General features: G+C 42.7%; 1 protein-coding gene across 1 annotated transcript in view; it reads right to left on the bottom strand.

The window, feature by feature from the left end:
• LOC115008584 (plexin-A2-like) overlaps window positions 1–25547 on the bottom strand; it is a 52808-nt gene that overhangs the window by 5263 nt on the left and 21998 nt on the right. Inside the window, exons 5-24 of the mRNA XM_029432274.1 lie at window positions 23893–24016; window positions 22701–22854; window positions 22055–22151; window positions 19304–19418; window positions 17945–18145; window positions 17140–17236; window positions 16325–16524; window positions 13235–13386; window positions 12084–12201; window positions 11744–11880; window positions 11132–11299; window positions 9353–9446; window positions 7078–7317; window positions 6208–6351; window positions 5409–5643; window positions 4890–5032; window positions 3808–4076; window positions 2439–2505; window positions 1913–2059; window positions 803–962 (exon numbers count right to left, since the gene is read on the bottom strand). Of these exons, the coding sequence (XP_029288134.1) occupies window positions 803–962; window positions 1913–2059; window positions 2439–2505; window positions 3808–4076; window positions 4890–5032; window positions 5409–5643; window positions 6208–6351; window positions 7078–7317; window positions 9353–9446; window positions 11132–11299; window positions 11744–11880; window positions 12084–12201; window positions 13235–13386; window positions 16325–16524; window positions 17140–17236; window positions 17945–18145; window positions 19304–19418; window positions 22055–22151; window positions 22701–22854; window positions 23893–24016 (3062 nt within the window). The remainder of the gene's footprint in view (window positions 1–802; window positions 963–1912; window positions 2060–2438; window positions 2506–3807; window positions 4077–4889; window positions 5033–5408; window positions 5644–6207; window positions 6352–7077; window positions 7318–9352; window positions 9447–11131; window positions 11300–11743; window positions 11881–12083; window positions 12202–13234; window positions 13387–16324; window positions 16525–17139; window positions 17237–17944; window positions 18146–19303; window positions 19419–22054; window positions 22152–22700; window positions 22855–23892; window positions 24017–25547) is intronic.

A 25547-nucleotide genomic window follows, 5' to 3' on the forward strand; every position in this document is an offset into this window, starting at 1 on the left:
CTGCAGGAAAACACAATCAATCGTGAACGTGTGACATCTGTCATATCGGGGAGTGTTTGTATCCCAAGTGCCTGACAGTTACATATTGTCTAATGCCCATCGTCTGTCTTGCACAGGCCCTTTGCGCTGCAGGTGAGGTCAAGTTATCCTTGTGTACTGTGTCACTTTGTTCTTTGAAACTCTGTAAGTTGTCAAGCGTAGCGAGACGGCTCCCTGTACATTTTTATTCCTCATAATTGATTGTGATTCTGCAAACAAAACACAAATGACACAGTGTCTTCACGGAGATTTAAGCTTCCCAGAGCTACAAGGAGATACTGATCCTCTCCAAATCCCTAACCTGCAGAAGCTCCCTTTTAAGTTGTAAAACTACAAACCCAAAGTATTATCAGACACTACCGACAAGGTACCATCTTTACTCCCTTTGAAGGTGCGTGTCAGCTGGATTTGTGCCAAGTCATTCAGCCCTGGATGACATGTTGTGGGCGTAAGCCTAAGTGTAGGTGAGCTGCCAGTCAGGTTTAACATCAGTGCTGCTGAGTGTTGCTCTGGTTCAGGCTGTAAACAGGTTTGGGGAGGAAGTTGTCTTCCAGATGATTTTGAGCCTTTTGTTGATGTCGTACATCTTCAGTGAACCATCTGTGATAACTCCCCTGACACGCCCACCTTAAGCTGCATTCTTCCCTCCTGTTATTATTCCAACATATTATGAGCCATGGCACATTTTCAGTCTGTGCATAAAAGACAATTAGCGATATGAAATTAGCCTTTCACAGTAGGGTTGCACCCAAAGCAGTCTCACCGAGATCCATGTCTGCAGCCCGTGGTCGCTGTGAGTAGGGCATGTTCTTGTACACCGCATCCAGGATCTTCTCCTTTACCTGGGTAATGGTGTCACAGTTGAGCACCTTTACAGGGATTTCTGGGCTGTTCTCATTGTCTGGGTTCACACAGCTCAGCGTCTGGGGATCCAGGACAGAGAGAGAGAAGTAGAGGAGGAGGAGGAGGAGGAGGGGGGGTATAGCGGGAAGTAAGAGAAAAAGGCAGAAAGAAAGGTGTTGCTTGCTAGGAAAGTCTTTCATTGCTTACTCCTCATCAAACTGTCCTGGTGGAGAGGATCGTGGCCAGAAATGTAATTTCACACCTCCAGGATGTGGCTGTGCAGCTCCAGCAGGGGCATTAAACAAGTAATGAGACACAGCCTCTCAGACTCTCCTGACATGGATATCAGAGAGGTGTCATCCTGTCGCCGGCTGGCTCTGCTTTTGGAGTTAAAGCCTGAGGGGGAACTTATTCTGACGGGCAGGTGGGGGAACCCAGCCGGCTTGATTTTAAAGGTATAAAGAAAGGAATTATTGTGTATACAGGTGGCCATACTGCAGGACTGTTTACTGTTTACCATACAGGAGTCTTTAACTCTTTTAGATTCGCTATTCCTGATTATATTTATCAGATAAAACGTTTGTATCTCCACTGATTTGGGGAGCCAGACTTGTTAATGATCATAATGCCGAGAGAACAAAGACAAATGATTGTAATTGTGGACGAGGGGAAAAAGCCAAAACTACCAGCAGTGATGAGGACTACAGTTACGTATATTTCAGATGCCACACTGATGTGAGTCGGGGTGAAGCTCACAGCTAATCGACTGGCTGAGTACATTTGAAGGTCTTATTTTCTCGATTTGTTTGGAAGAAACCTTTTCTATATTTCCTTGAGTTTGATATGATGGCCATCTGGACATTCAAGATTATTTGTCCGCAGCCTTCTTGCTGTAAAAACTATTCAAAGCATTCATAAAATGCCACATTTCTGTGCATCTGTCAAGGCTCTTTGCCAAGAGATGTTTTCAAAAATGAATACAGACAACAGCTTTGACTTTTTTTATTTGACTAATGTCTTTATGACTCACCAGCGTCTTGTATTCAATCTGCTGTCGGATGAGCTTGTCCTCACTGAGGGAATAGCGTGCCTCTCCAGTGATGGAGTCTATGGGTCCCTTCTCCATTTGCTGTTTGATGGCACAGAACAGCATGAAGAGAGGCTCGCCGGCACACTCCTTTGTTTTGGAAGAGAACCCAGGGATTAGAGTAAAAAGGTGAGAAAGAGGGAAATAAGACAGAAAGAAGTGAAGGGGAAGGACAGAGATCTGTATTCATCAGAGCAGAGGAGCATGCCACATCAAACATGATAAATGGAGCTTTCTCTCCTTTTCGAAATGCAAAGCTTGAAATAAGTTTGCCCCCACAGGAAACCATTATCTCTCCACAATGGCCATAACAACTCATCGATATCACACAGTTTAAATGGCAGCTGCAACAAAAACATACACGCAGCAGTCGGCTTCAAAATCGATGCTGGTAATTTTAAGAAGCATTGTCATCGTATGTCACATTGACACCTGTGGCGATAAGGTGTGAGAGAGTTTTCATTCATACCTTGAGAAATTTGTGTAGCAGGAAGGCAAACCAATTTGTCAGCATCTTCTCCGCCACCGACTCTGTTCTGCGAGACGAGAAGAAAGCACACTCATTTGTTAGCGAGAGACGTCCCATAGAGAGCCGGAGCGCTCTGATTATTCCTTTATAATTTAAAGCGTAGAAGAGGCCGACATTGTTGGAGCCAAAAAACATGACATGGAGAGAAATACCTCTCTTCCTCAAGCCGCTCTCAAAGGACACATACTCTGATACAGCTAAGTGCTGCTCGTGCAGATCATATGTGGGTCATGACATAATTGTGCAGACACAACATAGATGTCCAGTTCAAGTCCGTTCACTTAGTTTCTTCCTTGCTGTGTCTGCACTTAGCTACTTCACATGAGTCCAGATGGGAAAGATTGAATGATTTACTGTAGTAAATCCTTTAAATCATGTAACAGTGCCCCCTGAAATGGTGCGACGGCTCTTTCTAATCTGAATCTGAGCCAATCCCTGCAGTTTTATAGCCACCAGTCTGTTTCCCTGCTGTCTGTCTGTCACTCTTTTTCGGTCCTTACCTGCATTTCAACCCTAACCCGTATTGACTCGACTGTTGACGGCATCCCATTAAATCGCAGTGTTTCTGCAAGAGCAGCATGTTTGGGCTAACAAGTTCTTGTTGTACCGGCTCCCATGTGAACTCATCCTTATATTTAATGAGTGCTTCACATTTAGAGAGCCCTCTTTTTCAAGCAAAAAAAAAAGAAAGAGAAAAACCTCTCATGAAACATTCAGTAGGCCGGTCTCAGCGCTGGGAAAACAATTGGCAGATAACCAGAGGTGAAGGTAAGAGGGGGGAGAGGCGAGAGAATGGAGGTGGCGGGGGAAGAAACGTGAGATACAGCTGAATGTATCATGAGTGGCACACAGAAGATCATTTAGACTGACAACGATTCTTCCACATTAGGTTCTCTTCCTCTGCCGGTCCCTCCACACGCTCTCTATCACTTTTACCTCTCCTGCCTTTCACCTGCTCATGCTCCGTGTTTCTCAGACTCGTAACGGCTGTTTCACGCCGCTGCACAAAACAAAGCTTTTTCCTTCGCTGGCCTAGTTACTCATCCAACGGAAGTGCCGTAACTGGGCTGGAAAGAACAATGCACAAAGGAATTATCTATGCCAAAAGCTAAACGCCGTTGATCAGAACTGGGCAGGTTTGTGACAGAAAAGTTGAAATCCTCCGGCCACAGTGGAAAATATGGACAGAGAAAATGAGGAACTGCAACTAAGGTGTCTAAACCTGACGTAACTTAAGACCTTTGTTGAGGAATATAATGTACTTTTTTGTAATGCAACGTTTAGCGACAGTGTAGTACTACTGGTTTACCTGCGGAGGAGTAGTTTGGGGTGGTTCTTGCTCTCCAGGTTACGTTCTATGAGATCGGAGAGCAGGTGTTTGAGGATGTCTGTTGCGTACTCCAGCCGGCCCTGCAGAGCGGTCATGATGAGCGAGGCTACGTAGCCGCGGTCACGCATGGAGAAGGAGCGCTGCAGCTCCAGCGTACGGATGAATGTCAGCAGGAAAACCTTGTTATTCACCAGCTGAGCAAACTGCTTCAAGGCTTTCTCCACGTTCGCCTGTCCGCTCCCCGACACCTACACGCATCATGCATTTTTGTCACAAAGACACATATGCTTGTTAGATAATGCTCAACCCAAGGATGAGAAAAGTTATATTGTAGATGGAGGAACATGAAGACACAATGAAATATACAGAAACTTTCTAAAAGTTTACAAAGGCAGTACATGAACTTCATGTTTCTGCATCAAAGAAAGATTGTTAGGATGTTTGAAATCATTGTGACCATGATCCCAGCTTGATGAAACCAACTGTACAAACACCAGACTCATATTCACCTGGAGCACCTGGGCAGTTCTCTCTTCAGAATGAAACCTTTGAGATAATTGAAAAAATCTTGGCCGTGTCGAAGAACATTTTAAAACCAGGTCCTCTTGAGTCGCAGACGTGATGAGATCCAGAGGGAACTCCATGATAACAATGCTACTCAAGACCAGCGCAAAATGTAGATCTACTTGCATGACCTCTGGACTCCATCCTTTGACATCCAGCTTATTGATGCAAAGGAATACATGTGGACAACCACTCTATACTATCCCTGATGTCAAAAATAATGTGTTAGGGAAGTTATGATTGCAAAAAGACAATAGCCTGACTGAGACTAAAGGAGGCAGCACACTCTGCCACCATTAAACCAGCAGACCTCCAGCCACAGTGAGTAGACTGACATTTGCTCACACTGCTCTGTTTCGACAGCAGTTTGACAGCACTTGCCAACAAGCCAAAATCAATCTATTTTGGAGTATACTAGAGCCTTAAGGTCAAGATGTAAGAAAAATGGTTGAAACTGGATTCTGAAGTGCTGCAGTCCCGCTTCAGGGGTTTCTTACCTCCAGCTCTCGGAGCACAGGGTGATCATCAATGCCTGGGAAGAGAACCCTCATGGCGTAAGTGCGATAGTCGAGATACGGGATGCCAGCTCTGTCCAGATCGCTGGTTAACTCGTTGATGTCCGTCTGCAGCTCTGCGAAGGCTGCGTGTGACAGAGGAGCGTGCTGTTAGTAAACCTAAAGCCCACAGTGAACGGTTTCTGGTTGAAAACAGTCAAATTATGACATAGGAGTGGTTGTGATGAGTTTGGGAAGCATTGCAGTGAATGTAACATTTCAAGTGTACAAGCTGCATTTTGATCCACATGTTTCTACAGTAATGATCTCACAGTACATATTTCATTTTGGGGTTTGTTAAGGTTTTCTTTCCTTTGTCACCGCAATCATCGGTCAAAACATCCGCTCTCAACAGATGGCGCTATAACGCAACGACAAACTAGACGTTCTTTTGGGAGTGTGACTTTTATTAAAGAACAGGATTTATGATTAAGTTTAATCTCTCAGATCCGTCACGCTCACCTTCCTTGCACTCCAGAGCCACACGGGACTCCAGATTGTCCATTTGCATCTGCAGGCGCTTCAGAGTGAGGTCGTTCTCATGTGACTTGCGTCTGTAGGCCAGTAGGACGATAACGACGATGATGAGGAGCAGGCCTCCTCCAGCTGTGATGCTGAAGATAGCGGGAAGGGTGAGCAGGCTTTCAGATCGGATGTGAACTTCTCCTGGAGAGATGTGGAGTCCTCCTACTTGGACCTGAATGATAATAATAATAATAATAATAATAATAATAATAATAATAATAATAATAATAATAATAATTATATATTATTATTATAATTATAATTATAATAATAATAATAATATAATAATAATAATAATAATTATAATTATAATACAGACGTAGTATTTCAAAACTGTGTTGGAAATCCTCAAGTAACAAAGAAAATCAGTAATGAAAAGGCTGGCCTGAATTCAAAACATGTTGCAGAAGAATTAAATTGGCATATACAATAGAGATGGAACATTTTCCTGAACAGTCGCCTTTGAAGGAAACAATTTCTTTTTTTTAACTTCCAGGCACATCAGCTTTTTTTACAGCTCTTTTCTTATTATTTTGCGAGAGTGCCTGTCAATAATTCTGCAGGGTAATGTGCTGTAATTGGGAACCTACCAGACCATGAGTGACAGTCGGTGGCTTTCTGTCATTGTCTAGCTGACCCACAAACAGAGTGGCGTACAGACAAACGCTGACCCACAGACAGTGACCCACATCGTCGCAGACAATCAGATGCACAGAGAAAGACTTTTTAGACTGACCAGGACTTTGTGCTGCCCGGTGAGGTTTGGCGGCTCGCAGAGCAGCTGAGTGTCGGACACGGTGAGCATACAGGGCGTATCTCCAATCAGCACCGTGTAGTTCAGCCGAGCTCCACCAGACGCAGACGGCACCAGGTTCCGTCCCTGCAGCACAGTTAGAGAAGCAATAAACAAAACTGCAGACAATAATAATGTATCAAACATGAACCCGTTCTTGATTGGGATCCTGACAAACGAAGGTCTGATGTTTGGCCTCATGAGAATGTGTTTCTATCTGTACAGTAACTATATGTAGTTTCATTTCTTGCTCATCATGTTTATTGTATTTTAAACTAAAAAGACTATTACCATGTCATGTTGGAGCATTGGTATAATAACTGTAATAAACCATCTTGGAGAAATGTCTCCCAGCGTTCTACACTGGGAGACATTAAGTCATATTTTGCAGGACATCAGCTAAATTATTTATAATTTATATATTTGATCTAATAAAGCAGATTGCTTCAGGATGCAGAGCGTCAAGCTGTTCCTCCACAGAGATAATCATGTGCATTTGTAAAAAGGAAAGGAAGATAGAAAAATCTATTCCTGGAGTGCAAGGAAGCATCATGGGAAATGTAGTTTTTTCCAGAGAAACGAGTCCACTGTTGTGTAGTAAAGCATTTAAATGAAATATATAAATGCATATTTAGAAGTATTATGTGTAGCAGATGATGGGCTCAGATGTAGTAATGATTGAAGGGAGGGCAGGGTGTAGGTGGCGTATGTATTTAATATTATAATGCAGATAGTTGCATGTGAATTCCCTCTCTGTCTCTTGCAGGGGAATGGAAAATGAAAAACACAATAGTAGTCGCAGGTGTGACGCACTTTGATTATGATGGGAGCGCCGGGTTTCTGCTCCAGAACACCTGATAGACTGAGGGGCTCCAGGTAAGGGTTGGGGTAGTACACAAAGCTCGTGTTGTTGTAAGTGAGCAGAGCTTGGACGTTGTTGAAGACGAAGCCAAACTCGTCCACGTGTTTGATCGTCTCCTGGTCTGCGGTGTACTCCGCCTTCAGAGAGGGGGCGAAGCAGCTGATGGTGGTTGTGTTCAGCACTTTGCACACCTGGAGAGGAAACAAACCAGACAACTTTACACAATGTCACAGCACATAACCTACAACCAGACCTACTGTGAGCCAGACTTTACATATCATCATACACACATTTAATACTGTACTGGCTCAGACTGTTAATAAATAATGAAATCATTTTTTATTTTTTGAGTAGTTGTTAATTTCACCAAGTGAATACATTAGTTGTGTAATAAGGCAAACAAATAAGACAAATAAGCAAAAAATTAATCCGAGCAGATGTCTAATTTCATGCCCACATGTTGTTATTCTCTGTCATTCTTAACATCCAGATGTTGTGCATCTTATGGAGCCTTTTAATCATATTCAACGTGTGTATTAACACACACACACTGAGTCTCTGTAGTGTTTACCTACATAACCTCAGGTTAAGGATATATATGTCTGATTGTTATTCATGAGCTGTTACAGTATTCCCTGCATGTTTACCTCCCTCCTCCATATATTCACCTCGTGCTCTTGTGTTTTTGACCTTCTGCTTGTAAATCTATCTGCTTTCTTACGACTATTGTTACAGTACTGACACTAAAGGCATTCCAGAGACCTCGTCATGTGAGACATATTTCCTACCTAGTAGAAACTATTTCACAGGAAGCTCTTAGTTATTGCTACTTTATGTACGAGCAATAGCTTTGTCGAGCTGGAATGCATCTTCTGTTTTTTCCTCTGCAAGCTCTTGAACATCCTTCTCAAAATCAAGCCTATCTGTTAATTCCCCGAGCGTCAGGCCACTTTCTACCCTCAGGTTTTTATCTAAGCTTTCAGCAGAAAGTTGTTTCGAGTCATTTAACTGCTTTTGTGATTCAAAACATTGTTTAAAGCGACTCCAGTGATGTTTTCTCGATATGTGCGATAACGAGACTGCCCTCATTAAATTTACCAATGAACTTCTTTTAGCAGCTGATGCAGGTTAGAGTTCAGCTTTAATCCTTTAGATCTCAGTGCTGCCAGTGACACCGTAAAACATGCGGTTTTAATTGACTGGCCGGCATCATTAACGTTTAATTAGCTCTTCCACTTGATTGTTTACAATGAAAAGCTCTTCTTCAAACACAGCTCCTAAACGTTCAGCAGCCTCATCTTGTTTTTCTTTTACATGTGTCCACCTGAGCTTTATTAACTGCTCTTATTCTCTTCATGTTTCAACAGTCTCCACACAAAGCCATTAACACTTTATTATCATATCTACCTAAAGCCGGTACAAGCGAACCATTATCGTTCCATTTCTGGCATCTCTTCACTACTTTACTCGTTTAAAATGGATTTTTAAGAATATATTGATCTATTTCAAGGTCGAGCCAAAAGTTCCCTCCAGAAGTTTCGACCCTCCTTTAGAGCAGTGTGCAGTGTCAGATCCTCAGGCAATTCCCTGACTGGTCCAAAGTGGAGAAATGGAGGCGAAAGGTGACTGGACTTATGCCACGGGGGCCTCAACACTTCGGCACAATCAATCACTTTGAAACGACCTGCCCGAGCTCCTCGGACAAGCAGAGTCAGCACTATAATTCACCTCGCAAAACAGAGTTGTCAGTTTTCTTTTTTTAAATCTCACTTTGGAATGAACCCATCTATATGCAACCTCTCTCTAATCCCTTTGTTTATGTATGGCTTCATTTTTACATCCACAGCAACGCTGACATTTTTACAAACTACGGCCTATTAGAAGGAGCCAGAGTATTTCCAGCTCTTGCTGGTTAATTTGCTCTCTATCCTGCAGGCTTGGCACAGAGACCGGTTGTTTTTCTGTCTTTGTTCACACTCTAGGAGTTCTGTAGGAATATAATAGCTAAAGAAATCTCTATTATGTTACCTTGACATCTAAAACTGCATAAATGCTTCACAAAGACTTCTCTGCAGATCAGTATGTAAAAACAAAAAGTAGTAAATTGACCACAAGCTGAAATCTTTTCGTGTTGCAATTGTATCAAACTATCAATAAAGCACATTTCTACTGTGACATTTACATCAGCTTGAGTAAGTGCAGTATATTAGCAGCTGTCACACTCACGTTGACAGATTCATGGCCGGCATATTTGACTCTGACGCGAGGCTCCTGGACTACATCCAGGTTGGTTCCAGTCACTGTCAGAGTGGTGTGTCCGCTGTTTGCAAAGGAAGGAACACGTTTATTAATAAGCAACAAGAACTATTGGTCAAACACATGCACACATGCACGTCCACATGCACATACAAGCGCTCCACGTCACCTTCAGGTAGCCTATATATGAAAGCAAACCACGATTCCCCACCATTTAATGAGAGTGGCGGCCGCAGAGAGAGCAATCTGTTTAACTTGCAAGTCCTACGTATTCCAGAGAAGCTGCATTAATGCAGGTTTGAGGAGGTATAGCTGGCATGATGGTTCGCTCTTTGTTATTGGGCAGGAGAGCCAGATCAAACGGCAAACCAGCTGGCTGCTATTTTATATTCATCCATGACTGTGAGGCTGGCATAGCATGAATACAGGTGCTGCTTGTTTACATATCTGTGCTCGATGTGATTAAAATAGACAACACTCTCTAATCTTTGTGTAACCTGTGCAGCAGTGCGAGTTTAGAAAAACTAGTACGAGTGTGGAATTGGAAAGTAGAGTAGGAGAGACAAAGAGGATGGAGAAACATGAGACAAGTGAGGGGAAAAAATGGCTTCAAAAAAAAAAAGTGGCCGGTCTCGTCTGCCTGACAGAGTGCCAATCCTTCTCTTCTCACACTTCAAAGGGTACCTAAGCTTGTAGGGCCACATAGTGGGACTGCACATTCATGATGAGGGCTCTTGGTTGCAGCTCCACAAAGCTCCTCCTGTCACTAGGCTGAGGGCCAGGGTGTCTCTCTGAAGTTTAATCTGCAGGGACGTAGTGCTGGGTAATCCCACCCGAAGCCAAATTAAGTGTAGATTTTCCTTTTATTTAGTGGAACACAGGTAACGCACCTTTCAGCTGTGATGGAAATGTGTACGCAGTGCATTCGCTTTCATCGTAATATTAGCGTAAAATCCATATTCATATATCAATTACATGTAGCATGAATAAAAGAACTGTCTTGAACACATATTTACATTTGTTTGCATTAGTCATCTTGCTGCGAACACTGATTTGATATCGTGCAACAAACTCATTATAACTGTCAATTACTGCACCTCAGTGCTTTGCATCCATCTCCCTGTGAAGCTGATTAACTCTCTAACTCACAGATTGCCTGGCACCATACTGGGCAGGCCATGTAGGCAGGAGGGGGGGGGGGGGGGGGGGTTCATAGTATTAGATTACTACTATCATAATTATACAATTATAATAAATGTAATGTCAGAAAAAAGACAAGATAGAAAGACAGATTGTGTCCTTGTCTACTTATGTCCGTCATCCTTCTGTCTTTGTTTGCCACACAGTTCCACTGACGTTACACATTTGCAACTTGTGCACAGTGTTTGTTTGTTTGTTTGTTTGTTTGGTTCAGATTTAATGACATTAAATTAGAAAACACGGTAAAACAGAAAACAATGCGATACGAAGAGCAGCTCAAATTCCCATTTGCACCTAATTCAACCATCAAATATGTAACATGCAAGCTGCAATTTGCAAAATGTCTTCCTCTCGTATTAGCTGTTACCTGTACTAACAGTAACGACATACATGTGACCCGTGCTGTGAGCATATGAGCTCCCTGTAGGAGTAGGACTGCCAGAAATATGATGCTATCGTCCGGGGCCTGAAGCTCCATCCTGGTGAGGTATCAGTGCACACATGCGGCTGGTATCTGTGTATTCGCAGCACTGCATCGCTCGGTGTTACCTGGTGATGCTCCACAGGGGTTCGATGCGCTGGACTGTGGGGTCCTCTATGTACTCGAAGGCCAGATTCCCGGGAACGTTGGCCCGGTCGACGCGCAAACTGACTTGCACCGGTCCGGCTCTTGTCGCCGACGGCGCAGAGAAGCACACGATCTCCGACATGCTCCTCCTGGTGGGAGCAGCAACAGAAACATATATTCATGCCTTTGAATGTGACTGCCCACTCGTTACTGCAGTGTCAAACTCCTGACTTCACGCAGTTATAAGCTATGCACATTAACACGAGGGGAGACAATTCATTACAGTCTGTCCCATCTCTTCCTCTTCACAGACACATTAGGGATGGAACACTGTAATTAGAGGGTGCTCTAGCTAATGGCTTCTTAGCGCCACCCTCCTGACTCCTACCATGTGAGGCTTTTTGAACTTTAAATAGATATCTATAAATACAATATCTACTGCTGTGAGTTTCATTGTTTCCTCACAAGTAAAAGACTTGTGATGTGACGCACAAACACTTAATTGTATCCTAAGTGTGCTTCTTTAAATGTTTTACTGACGTAGACATCAGAGAGGGCTGAATCTTTTCATGTAAAGGTGTCATTGGACTCACCTGTACAGCTCACACGTCTGATTACCAAAGTACACGTTAACAGTGCTGCCTGCGCCCAGGTTCTCCCCGACGATGGTGACCTTGGTGCCCCCAGATTCAGGTCCTCTGCCCGGGGTCAGCGCCAGCATCGAAGGGGTCTGAGGAGAACCAAATGTCATTAATGTTTCATTCGACATAGATGAAACACAGAATACAGTGAATCTCATTAAGCGTCTGCCGGCATTAGCTGAATAAAACATTGAGGAAACAAAACAGTTTAAAAGGGTAGACACAAGAGCCTAATTCATTGCAAACACTTGGCGTTTGCTTTGGAACACATGCTGTTCAGTGTCAGAATTACCACAAATGAGTAGAGCTGGGAGGACTGTGTGCGTAGTTCTGGTCTGCATTCGCCAATACACAGCTTAACTGGACCCGGAGCGCTTCCTTTAGGAGCCGCAGACATCTCACACACAATCCTGTCACAGGCGAAACACACAAATGCACAAATGTAGGCGCAGAGAAAATCATGGTGCACAGCGGTAATAACACAAGCCAGGCTGCAGAATCACTCCACTGTATCACATTCCTTCTGAAGTGCACGGAGGGAAGATGGCCTCTGCTGACCAGCGTGATTGAGGCGGACTTTCATAGAAGTTGTGGGTCAATACGGAGGGCCATCTCTCTTCCTAATGGGAAACCTATAACAGCAATATAACTCAAATGATAAACTACACCCCTCCCCATCTTCAGCACGATTGCCACCCACCATTACCTCCGGTTGCCATGACAACATTAGGGGATTCTTCAATAAATCAGCATTTCCTGTCAGGTCAATAAGATAAAGTGTGCCATGAATAAGTCATTATAGCAACTGACCCCATGCTGAAATTAATGGTTGTAACAGTTGTAATGCCATGTTTTAAAGCACTGTGTGTGCCAAATGAATGGCCCTGCGAATGCACTGCAGAAACGCTGCTCCCCCCTTTACAATAAGAGCATCCAATGGATCGTCCCTGCCCATCCCTTCTATTCATACATCACGAGAGTTTTCCAATTTTCTCCTGGCATGTTCTTTTCTTTTTTTTTCTTCTGTTTTTACAAGGATATAAATAAAGTCCCTGCAGCCTGAGCCCAATCGCATTACATGGCTGTGAGAGAAACACATGGCTAACAGATTGTCCCTCCAGTCAGCGCATTTCAATTACAGCTGTGCCGACAGCCTCGTAACGACAACGACACAAAGACTGTCTCTTCCTTTGGCTCTGACTGCACCAGAGCAATGCAAAGCCCCCCCCCCCCCCTCCCCCCAACACAATCCTACAACCTGATGAGGCATCTCTGGGCTCCAGCTTATTCACAGATTCTCTTAGTGACTGTGTGAAAAATGGTGAGTGAGAGGAAAAGAGATTGTGTTTATTTTTCCTGTGTGTGTGTGCATCTGTACAGTATGTCTATGTACGGTACAGTATGAATCTGTGTGTGGCAGGGGAAGGGAGGAGTCTCTCTTACTGTTCTGCAGTAATGTATCCCTCCTCTTGTGGGGTGCACTGCATACCCGCCACCTCCACGTTGCCCTCCAGCTCAGAGAAGGATAGACCCAGGTTCAGGCCCTGGATGGTGACCAGTGTGCCCCCCTCCACAGGGCCTGCCACTGGGCTCACCTACACAGGAAGGAGAAGATTTAATGTACATTCATAGGTTCTAAAATATCACCTTGTATTCCTACTGGAAACTTACTGGAAAACCTGCAATGCAAGTACAATGGCTGTACAATAAATAAATAAAAATTCAGTTAAAGGAAATAGTATATATATTAAATATATATATTATATTTATATATATTATATATATATATTATATATATATATATATATTAATATAATATATATATATTTAATATATATTTATATTTTATATATATATATAGATATATATATATATATATACAGATATGTATATATATAATATAATATATATATTTTTAATATATATATAAATATATTTATATTTATATATATATTTATATTTTGTATATATTATATATATTATATATATATATTTATATTTTTAACATATATATTTATATATATATATATATATATATATATATATATATATATATATATATATATATAGCTTTATATCACAGAGTTTCCCATCTTTAAAAAAAGAGTTGCCACCATAAAGAGAGTTTAACTCCAAAATGATAATTAATTGTAATTACTTACAGTTTTAGTTGAGAGTCACGTTTTAAATGGTTTTCACAACCCAAGAGAAATATAATTATGGGCAAATGCTAATTCTGTGTAAGCCCCGGTCAGAAATATGACTTGGAAGATTTGGAGTTCTTTCTCAAAATACCAACTGTTAGCTACTTTAGTACAACAGTAATGGCCCTCATGTATATTCATTAAAGCGTACCTAACCATTAGCACGATGTGAAAGCGCTGTGTCAAAGGCAACTGGGATTCTTTTAGATTCTTTCAGGAATCTAAAGTAAGTCCAGCTGCTTTTGTCAAAGCGCTTCTACACGACCTGAATGACTGAGACTCGTCACACAGTTTCTGTGTAATGTAATGTAAACATTAAGTAGATTCGCCGTAAGTCACAAACTGACAGCGTTTATTCAAAAGCCTTGAGATTCCTCTATAATTCAAAACAAACTTTAATGAATAATTCAGTGAATTACAAAACCTTAAGAAACCTATTCACAGCGTACAGTTAACCATCGCAGCAGGAAACCTTTGGACCTGCAGAGCAGAACAGGAGCAACTCTCCCTCCACTCCCGAGCAGCACTCGGCAGTTGATACATTCTTGCTGCAGCTCCTTCAGAAACACTAATAATGTGACGGAGACATCAAAGGCTCGTGGCTCTTTGAAGTGGAAGAGCCTGGCATCTCTGTGCCTGACCCACTGTGCCTCATTCAAGAGAATGAACAGGAGTTTGTGACATAAAAGATCCATCACCACTCTCTAAAACAGACTGCATTCGTTTGGCTGTCAAGCACTTTAGGTATTCACCCGGCGAGGGATAACATTTGGAGATAGTCTCAGGTATACAGAAACTGGGATGGGAAATTGGAAGATGGCCACAGATGGAATTAGTGTTTTTGTGTTGATACATCTACAGACTACCAGGAAGAGCCTTACTCAAGGGCATCGAACCCCCAAAAACTGCTTCAGGGGAGCCGCACTTTGGCTGACCTGCGCTATGACCCCTGTGAAAATGCATGTGGTATCTAGGAGGGATATGCAGAGAGATACATTTTAACTGCCTTGTGTGACTTAGCTGTGGGTTTAGTGATGAATAAAGTATCTTTCTATTCATCTTTATGTCCAACAATATTGTTTTCTGATACTAAGAGGTACACATAGATGTATGGCTGAAGAAACATGCTTGTGACTGGACATTTATGCGCAGTGGGCTTTTGTTCAAAGACTCTAAACATCTAAACCAGGGGTGTCAAACATGCGGCCCCGGGGGCCAAAACCGGCCCGCGGGATGACTTTGCAAAGTGTAAAAATGTGTTGTTTTGATCATAAAGTAAAATACTGTTCCAGATACCTGTGACTACATGTGTTGTGTCTTTGCAGGTACACTGTGATGTGTAGGTTGTAACACACATGTGTAAATGATAAACTGATACTGTTGTTGAAATTGAACCTTTTTTTCTTAAGACATTTAACGTTGTTCATAATGTTTAGTAAAAAGATAACATGTGAACATTTTCAGAATGTACTTTGTTTGCACTAAAACGAAGGGAAACATGTGGAGTTGTGGTTATTTAAAGGTTATTATGCTGTGATGTTACTGGACCGGCCCACTTGAGATCAGATTGTGCTGCATGTGGCCCCTGAACTAAAGTGAGTTTGACCCCCCTGCTCTAAACTCTTCCAGGAAAGAACAACTCAAGTTCCAGAAGTAAAAACTTTTCTTAATCTCCACAGGGAACGTGGTTACGCTTACACTTACACATGCGTAGGAACAAAACTGTGGTTTATGGTGCTCTAGAAGTTAACGAGGAAATCTACAAACTATCCATCGATCCTAAACTGAGATCAAGGTGACGGCACCACAGCGACACTCACCTGCTCAGTTGGCAGCCGGAGCAGAGTGAAATAAAGTAGTTTCAGCTTTTGCATCAACCTGCTTCACCTCGGTTTCTCCGACAGACGCACCTTGCTCACCAGTCAATGAGTCTGGCTTTTTTTTTATTCTCAACAAAGTCCTTTGCTTTCCTTACTTCAAAGTTTCTGAACAAATTACCACAATGTCATGAATGCTTTCAGTTGGCTAGCCAAGTTCAGGATGTTTATTCCTTGTGAGAAAATGTAATATTTAGTTTAAGAAATCCAGACTTTGGAAAAAAAACAAACAAAAGGTCACGTTGAAGCTTTGTTATTTTAATTGGCATGATGACTAAGACTGAGAAATGTGTGCAACACTCTCAACCGCAGGAACTGCTTATTCTAAAATGAGACGACTTTCTTAATTAGTTACTCGGCGTAAGAAACTCACAATTCAAAAACTCTTTATATTTTAGCCTGCTGGCTCCACTGACTGGACGACAGCCCAAGCAAACAAACAAATAACTGACCTCAGTAATGCGTGGGTTGGTACACTTGACATTCCTGGCAGAAAGGTCCAGCCAGCGGGTAGCGTACGGAGAGATGGGAGGACAGTGCTGCTTCATGGTGCATCGGCCCTCGCCGCTGCACCAGCCACACTGGAACTTCCTCTGCGCCCGCAGACACATGCCACAGCTGTCCCGCTGGGCGCTGCACTTGTAGAGGTGCACTGTGGGTAAAAACGCATCAGTTAAAGTCATTTTTTCATGTGTTAATATTGATGATTTTGAATGAATATCCCTGCTATAAATAGGTTATAAAAGCAAATGTCAAACATAGAATATTCTGTAAAAACACCAGCAAAACTATGAAAAACAAATTGAAAATGAAATGAAATTGATTAATAGCACCTTTGTTTAAATTTCTTCTTCTAAGTATTAAGAGAAAAGAAGATTTGAAGTCTCTTTCATCCTCTCTCCTGTAAGTAGCATATATAAGTAATGACAATGCCTGTTAAAATTCATAGCCATCACCGTGTATATCCTTGACTATGTGGGATGTATTTAATGTACAACCCTCGAATAACAATTGACAAACATCTATTCTTGCATGTTGATGGAGAGGAACCCGAGAGCAGCCGCGAGAGCCGAACTGAGAAAATATGAAGATTCACCCTTCACCCCTCCAGGCACACAAGTGATTGGCTGCTTTTTGATAACTGCTATTGTGAACTTTCTCTCAAGGCCCGTTGGGAACCTTGAAGCGGTTTCTATGACCCATCTATCCCCTGTGGATTGAGTGCTTTACACTTCTCTGGCCTGGCAGTGATGGATGGTAGAGGCACCTTTAATCTTCTCGGGATTGTCGATGATGAAATTGCCGTTCCATACGATGGAGAGGTCCACCGGCAGGTCACTGATCTTCACACCCTCGTACATGTACTGAAAAGCAGAAACAGAAAGTGAGGGAGTGTGCGGTAAGTGGCTCCTGAGAGAGAGAAAGTTAAAGCGAGACAAAAAAAAAAGGAAAAAAGATACAGAGAAAGACAGTGTGGAGGAAAATGAGAGGGATGAAAGGGCAGAAGAGAGACGAGGCTTTTAACCATCTGTCATTTCTGCCATGGTTGTCTGCTCCTCTCCTCTTTGACATGAGGGACGCAAACCCTGGCTGGGGTGGCTGATCATCCACATCTGAGGAAAATGGCCTTTTCATTCATTGTCACAGAGTAGCAAGGTATGCTTTGCATTGAAATATAGTCTGTGATTTGCATTGTGCAACAAAAATCTCCTGCATTCATCCCAAACCTGTGACTTTCTTCGAGGACATCACATTTACGGTTGGCGAACACCTGGATGTTATTCAGACAATATCCAGTTTAGAGACGAGGTCGTATCGAAGTCATGGTTTCCATCCGTTTCACTTTAACAAAACCTTTCCTTCCTTCCTTCCCTGTCAGTCTCCTTTCTCTCAAATGCTTTGCACCTTTCGTCATCGCTCACTTTCCCTTTCCTCTACTTTTCCCCTCAGCGTAATCAACACCTCAGGCGATATTCACTAATGTACCCTATGTACCTTGCATACACAGCATTCAAGCTGTGTGTCTCATTTGACAGCTGTGAGACTCCCATTGGGAGTGTTTGAGGTCATACCGAGCTGTTCTGGCACTGCACGCTGGTGCTGTTGAAGCGCAGCGCCGTGACACGGTGCCTGACACCCTGCACGTGCACCACGCACTCGTAGCCCCGCTGGCCCGACTGCGGCTGGGGAAGGTTCCGGGCCCTCAGGGTTATGGGTCGGACCTCACCCGCTGGAAGAAGAATTTCCCCAGAGTGTAGAAGCTGAGGGCAGTCCTGTGGAAACAGCATGTAAACACATGTAATTGTACTATTTACAGTAAGAAGACATGCAATTTGTTTGCAATGTTCCCACTGTTAAACCTTAATACAGTATTACCCGTGCATAATGCATAAAGAGTATTTCATAACTGGTTTCCCCTTCAGAGATTGAGGTATTTCATGTAGGTCTTTCTGTCTGTGTTACTGTCTGTGTACTGTGTAATCTGTATTAGTACATATGAAAGTGTTATATAAACATGAAGGACTAACAGGGATTAATGGGGCAAACAAGTCGCTAATCCAGATATAATTTGCATTCATCATTCTACATGTTGTACGTTCCACGGCAGTAAACTTTGTAAGACTATTTATTAAATCTTTATTTATCTGTAGTAATGTTGACGCTATTTTCTTTTCGTAGCATTTTGTAAACCTCTCAGTCATTCTGAGCCAGCCTATAACGGTGTAACTCTAGGGATGGCAGTCGGTCCGTCCACAACCACTTTGGACCAGACTGAAATATCTCAACAACTATTGATTGTCATAACATTTGGTACCCAGAGGATGATAACTCATGACGTTGATGATCCTCTGACATTTCCTAGAACCATTAGCAGGTCAAAGTTTTAATTTATCCAGTAAAATATCTCAGAATCTACGAGATGGATTGACATAAAAAGTCTGTACAGATATTCATGATTTCTAGACGATGAATCTTAATGACTTTGGTGATCCCCTGACTTTTCCTCTAGCGCCACAGTGAAGGTTGAATGTTGTGGTTTTTAATTAAAAAGTCTCAACTATTTGTCACATTGCCATGAAGTTTGGCACATAAATTCATGTCTCTCTCAGGAAATGATGATCCCCTGACTTTTCATTGAGCTCCATCATCACGTTAAGATTTCTATTCGTCTGGTACTTTGGTTTATTGTGTGAGCAGTTAGCATGAGATGTTAGCATTTAGCTCAAAAGCACCATTGTGCCTCATTGAGCTCATAGCTGGGCTTTACACTGAGAGTCTGCTCGCTGCTATATTGTTACCTTTTAAATCATGGATTGTGCGTTTAAGGTAAAAGTGTCACAGGGGAACAGATGAATGGTGCTCTTGAAAGCTGCACTTTAATCAGCTAATGAAACCGTAACTCTCTTTACGTTAATGGTGATGTACAGTACCTCTGAAGCGTTGACTCGGCCCTCCTGGAAAGAACAGCTGCTGGGGTCGTGGGTGCACAGGTTGCGGTATTTACACCAGTGGCAGCGAAAAGTGCTGTTTACACAGGACAGACACCTGCAGGACAAAATGGACGCATAACTACATGACATGCTACATTTTAAGGATGCCTCCTGAATATCAAGTTCCTCTTCATTTGCATAGTTTGTAAAAAAAAAAAAGATAATCCCTCTGTCTCCTACATCATCTACATCTTCCTCTCTTGGGTGAAGAGGATTGGAAAGGGGAAGCTGATGAAGGATTATAGCTTCCTGCTGAATTTATCATGCCAGTGTGTCTCATTGAAAGATCAGATGTCCCCATTTTCTATGGAGACGGCAATGAATGGTAGTCTTTTTGTCGTAGATGACAATGAAGGACCGTTAACATGAAGTCCTGGCAGGAAAGTTACTATTCAAGCGTCCCTGTCATTCAAAGCGCTTCTGATTTTTCACTGCAATGAAAACAGTACATTCCCCCACGTCCAACTCTGGATTATATACAAAATCTCAAATGAAAAGGACAACTGAGTATTCGACGGGTAGAATTGCACAACATCTTTGGCTCTGATTCAGTGAAATGCAGCCAACGGTCAGTTGTGGATTAAAGTTGAGCCGAAACAACCCTGTTGGACTGGATTTGATCACATCTCCGTGAGTGTGATACGGCTTTGGTTGAAGAAATGGAAAGTGGAGATGTGAGAGAACAGAGATGGGTGGTGCACAGCTGTTAACAGAGCAATTGGAGAGCTGAAAATTGAACATGTGCTATTTTCCCGTGGGGGGGGGGGGGCAACACATGCTTTGCTGTGTATAATAGAGGTGTGCCACTGTGCAGAAAACAGATCTATACACTACCAATGCATGTTCTCATGCAATAAGATGAAACCACGAGGAAACTATAAAACCACTAGCAGCACTTCAATACTGCGGCTCAAAGCGAGCTACAAATGCCAATAAATGCAATGCAGCACCATTAAATTTTGATATTAATTAGCTGCCCAAGGCCAGTATGGACATAAAAGTGTGTGTGTGTGTGTGTGTGTGTGTGCGCGCGAGTCCGTGTGCATGTGTGTGTGTGTGTGTGTGGAGAAATTTAGGGGGTTGGGTATTAATAGAACTGGACTGGCAGGGAGCTGCAAACACTGGATAATTAATTATGGAGGGTGATGTGATGCTGATGTGATGGTGGTAGTGGGGGAGGTGGAGGAAGAGGTGCTGGCTTAGGAGAGTGTTTGGTTTGAAATATTAATCACAGGAGTTCACAGGGTCAGTCCGCAGCTAATGGGGACCGCATTGGTGTGGGGCGGATGTGATGAGCTTCTGACTGTTTCTCTCTAATGGCTTAACATGCTTATATTAGGGCGTTCATGTTGCAGTCAAAGGGTATTTTGAATAGGTGCCATGTCGATCCACTGTGGGCTAATTTCCAGAGTTTGGCTATGAATACACCATTCAATAAAGTTCCTCCCTCCTAGAGTTAACTTTTTGTATATCCCTGTATCCAGTTTTGGAGTGTTCACGGCTCAGTTTAATTCATACAGTTAAAGGTTAGTGAAGTGTGCATGAGAGGCTGTCAGTTCATCGCAGTAACACGTCAAAAAAAAGGAAAGGAAATATTACTCGCCTTCTCTCAACTATTACTGTACCACGCACAGGATGTGGACAAGAAAGTGAACATTTAATATATAAAGGTCTTTGAAGCAATTAATTCAACAATGTATGATTTGGCATTTCTGGAGCTTTGTTAAACTGTGAAAACTCAGCAATTTGCTGATTCACAGACATCTTTTGAAGCCGACAAATGCTGGTAATTGGCATTCATCCTAATAAGATCCACCTTTTGTAGCCGTGTTGCTAATTGCTATTCAGTTAGAAACACTCTTGCCATAGTTTCCTGTTAGGATAAATAAAGTTCTATTAGCATAATGGCTCAAAGTCAAAGAAGCTTCTCTGCCTAAGCTTATGTTGGCAAGACAAAACAGATGAGCATTTAAAGTCCTCTTTAATTTACAGTATTTTATCTACCCTCAAGGCGCCAGAACAAGGCTAAAAATCTAAAATGTCTCAAAACAAACAGTTGTCTGGCGGGGCCACTTGGGACAGAAAGGGGTGTGTGAGTCTACTGCTTATCTATTCAGGGGTCCTCGGGGACCGCTGGCCTACAGCGAAGCACACTCTGTTGCAACACTGCGGGTCTACTCGGCACACTCCAGGTGTGAATATGAATAAGGTATTGCATAAAAAGAGCATATATCAGGGCGCACCAGTAGCCCAACTGGTAGAGCGGGCGCCCCATGCACTAAGGCTGAGTCCTTATCTTTGCTGCATGTCCACCCTCTATCTTCCCATTTACAGTCTATCTATCTGTGCTATCAAGAAAGGCAAGTAATAATAATAATCTTTAAAAAAAGAAATATATATATATGTGCTTTGGGTATTAAAAGAAATCGAGATCACTGTAGTTATTTGTATTCAAAGCTGTAAGCAGTACGCCCACAAAGTGCCAGTTTAAGTGGAAACAAACAGGCCGTGGAGATGCATCATGTTGATTTAAATGAAACCTGACAGATAAATTGAACTCAGAGGTTATCTAACAGCCTGATCTTAAGTAGAGTTGTGAGCATCAGTACATCGCTACCCTAAATTAAGTCGTGCTCTTCCATCTATTGAACAAATTAAAGTATGGGGGGGGGGGGTGGCAGCTGGACTCACGTTTGATGGGTGCTGCAGTTGTAGAACTTCACCTCTGTGCTGGCAACCATTTGACCTGTCTCCTTTGAGTTCAGACGAAGCTCTACGCCAGCCCAGTCTGAGAGCGAGAGAGCATAGGGAGTAAAAGGACGGAAAGAGAGAATTAATAATATGCGAGAGTCGATGAGAGAAAGAGAGCACAGCAAGAAAAAGAGACCACGAGAGAGAGAGAGAGAGAGAGAGAGAGAGGGAGACGCAAAGGACGGGTGAAAGAAGGAAAATAATGAGCGAGAAGAAGAGGTCAAAATGAGAAAAAAATGTTAATACTTTTATCGCACTTCTGTAAAGAGCCACCTGGTGTCTGCGTCTCTGCGAGGGCATATTGCTGTTGTCGTGAGAAAACCTTCAGTCATAAACTTCAATAGAAGGATTACTGTATGTGCTCTGAGAGAATCCTACTACTCCTTGGCACTTATCAAACTCTTTGGATAAACAAAATATGCAAGGCTGTCCATCTGCAAAGACGGCTGTGTTTTGTGTCTGGAATATTGATATTTTAAGTTTCTCACCTGACATGGGCGTCACTATCAATCTGTACATTCAGGGTTGATTGATTTACTGCGATTTACTTGATTTGTTAGTTTTGACACATGATGCCTGAGCTCACCTTGTCCTTCTGGTATCTGAGGGACCTCCTTCCCAGCCGGGGACAGACACATGACCCTGTTCCCGTTGACGTGACCCTCCACTTCGGCCTGCTGGCCAAATGAACAGGTGATTCCAGCTGAAAGGTCTGGAACATTGTTCACCTCCAGCAGAAGCTTAAACGAATAAGGGAGGGAGAAGATTTAATGTACCAAGGTTGGTGCAATTTGTCCATACATCATGGTGAATACTGTGGCAGTAAAGTGTAGTCATCACAGAGGTAAAGAAATGTCATTTTCTTGCCAGTCTTATATCTGTCTGCTAAATATGAAGCTGGAGCCAGTACATGGTTAGCTTATCTTAGCTATCCCTATTCCAAAACTTAGAAGTGGGTAGAAACAGCATTTTGCTGCTCCGTCCAAAGGCAACAGAATCTGCCTATCAGCTCCTCTTTAACTCCCTCATTAACACTTTCAATCTTGTAGTATAATCCGTACGAAGGCCGAACTGTAAAAAATGAGATTCCAGGATGTTTCTGCTCCCGGCCAGGAAATAATCCGCCATTAAACCAGTCTGTAAAACCCTAATCTGTTGTTTTTACACTTTAAAACCAAATGAGATATAAGATGTTAATTAGTGCGCTGAAGAGGTGCTGCTAGGCAGGGTGTGTTATGTTTGGACAGAGCCAGGCTAGCTGCTTTCTTTGTGCAAAGCTAAGCTACTCGGCTGTTGGCTCCAATAGCGTATTTAACAGACAGATACGAGAGTGGTATTAATCATCTGACTCTCGGCAAGAAAGAAAGTGTATTTCCCAAACTGTCGAACTATTCCCTTAAGATAATCCTCAGCTCCTACTGTACTTCACTTCACTCACACAAAAACAGTTAAATTAAGCTTCAGGAAATGTAATCAACCTTTTGGCAGATGCATCAGAGATGCAGACACAGTAGCTCACTGCCACAACACCAACTCCCACCTCTTTTTGTTGCACATTTGTCTCCCATCCCACAGTACATGTGTTTACACCAACATAAATAGAGTGGGCGTCCTACAGGGAGAATCACCCTTCTGTCTTTTCTTCACCTCTCACAAAACTAATCTTCTCTACCAGTGCTTACTATCCCTGTGGCTGAACAAGGCTACTCCCAGTGATTGCTCATAAACACTGAGTGGAGTGACAGAGCAGTGATTGGTGGAATGATACGCAGACTCACAGGGACGCTATGTGCTGATACAGCAATGCTGTCCGGGTGAGCGATAACCTTCACACAGCGGTCAATGTCGGTGGCGAAACGGAACGTCTCCTCCGCCCTCAGACACCGGTCCCTCCTCGAGCACCTGTGGAGGAAGAGGGACTCATAATAAAACATTTATAAAACAGTGCAGCAAATTTTGTGATTAATTATGCAAATGCTCAGATTCTTTTGGCCATGAAGGCTCTATGTAAGGGGTGGGGAACCTCTATACGGCCCGCGAGACCATTTGATCCAGCCCTCGAGGAGTTTGGCCCAACAAGCAGCTCTCTGCAGAGCCCAACATACAAACATGGACAGATAGAGAGGTAGACCACCACACCAAGAACAGACTGTTGCACCACTGCTGTGCAGTTATCACTGCCATGTGCAATACTCACTTTATTTTCTATCAACCACCTGGTACTTATGTTTTATTCTATTTAATTATTGTGTTCTGCCTTTTTACTTCATATGTTCTTTTGCTGTGACGAGATACATTTCCCCGTTGGGGGACTAATAAAGGATTGTTTTCTGATAAAACAGAAGATACAGGATACAAAAGTTGCTTTTTTTCATTTAGCATAAAAGAAAAGTGAAATGAATGGCTGTGTGTTTGCAGAGGTTATGAGTTCAATAATTAGTACGGCCCTCGAAGGATGTTGTAAAAAATAATGGAAAAAGGTTCCCCCCCCCCCCCCTGGTTTAAAGCATGTCTAGATTTGTGTTTTTGTCCTCCTCTGCACGGATGTTAGTCAGATGCTCTGTCAGATTCTTTACATTGTCACTGTGCTTTTCTGCAGAGCACATTACGCTGAGTGCAACAGTAGAATAAGCTTCTGCTCCTCGAGCCCAACAGGCAATTAAAATTAAGAAGTGAAAGGGTCGGCACCATAGTCCGACCTTAGAATAATCTTATAAAAGAGAAGTGCAAAGTAAAAATATATTTAAAGTTATGGCAAGGGGCAGAACAAGGATTTTTAAAACTTTTAGCAATTTATCCAGTTTTAGAAAATGGGGATTTGTTGTCGAGATAGTTTTTTAATGTGGTTGTATTGATACTGATGCTTTATAGGAGGTGGGTCTCTGCACGCACAGGCATTAAAAAGAACAAGAGTCTCTCAGCTGTAGAGTTAAAGCGCAATGGCAAGAGAGTATTTTGGCTGTACACCATAATTTCTTTCTTTTAAATGTGTAACGCGCACAGCGAGGGGAGATAGTACTTAATACACTCTCAGATGCTGCTGAGGGGGTGGCACCTCCAGAGAGGGCTCAAAGAGCAGCGAGGCCTCTGCTGTAATTACAACACAATATAACGGCGCAATGGCAACGCGGTGACAGCTGTTCCTGGCTCGGCTCCTTGAGGCGGACCAGATCCACAGAAGTATAGACGCTCACCTTCTGACCGCTCATCAACTGAAGTGCCTCCGAAAAAAAAGGGGCACCTTTCATCTCAGACTGTCTTTCATTGCCTTTTATTCACTGTGTTTTGTCTGATGGAGCCATTTGTTCCCTTTTCCGTCAGGCTTTGCACATGTTCAGCTATGCCCCCCCACCCCACACACACTCTGTCAGATAGGTGCTTTGGTGCACCGCGCCAATGGTGGGAAAGTGAGATCCTGAAAGGAGGTCTACAT

Source organism: Cottoperca gobio, chromosome 5 (genome assembly GCF_900634415.1).
Source record: "Cottoperca gobio chromosome 5, fCotGob3.1, whole genome shotgun sequence".
NCBI lineage: Eukaryota > Metazoa > Chordata > Actinopteri > Perciformes > Bovichtidae > Cottoperca > Cottoperca gobio.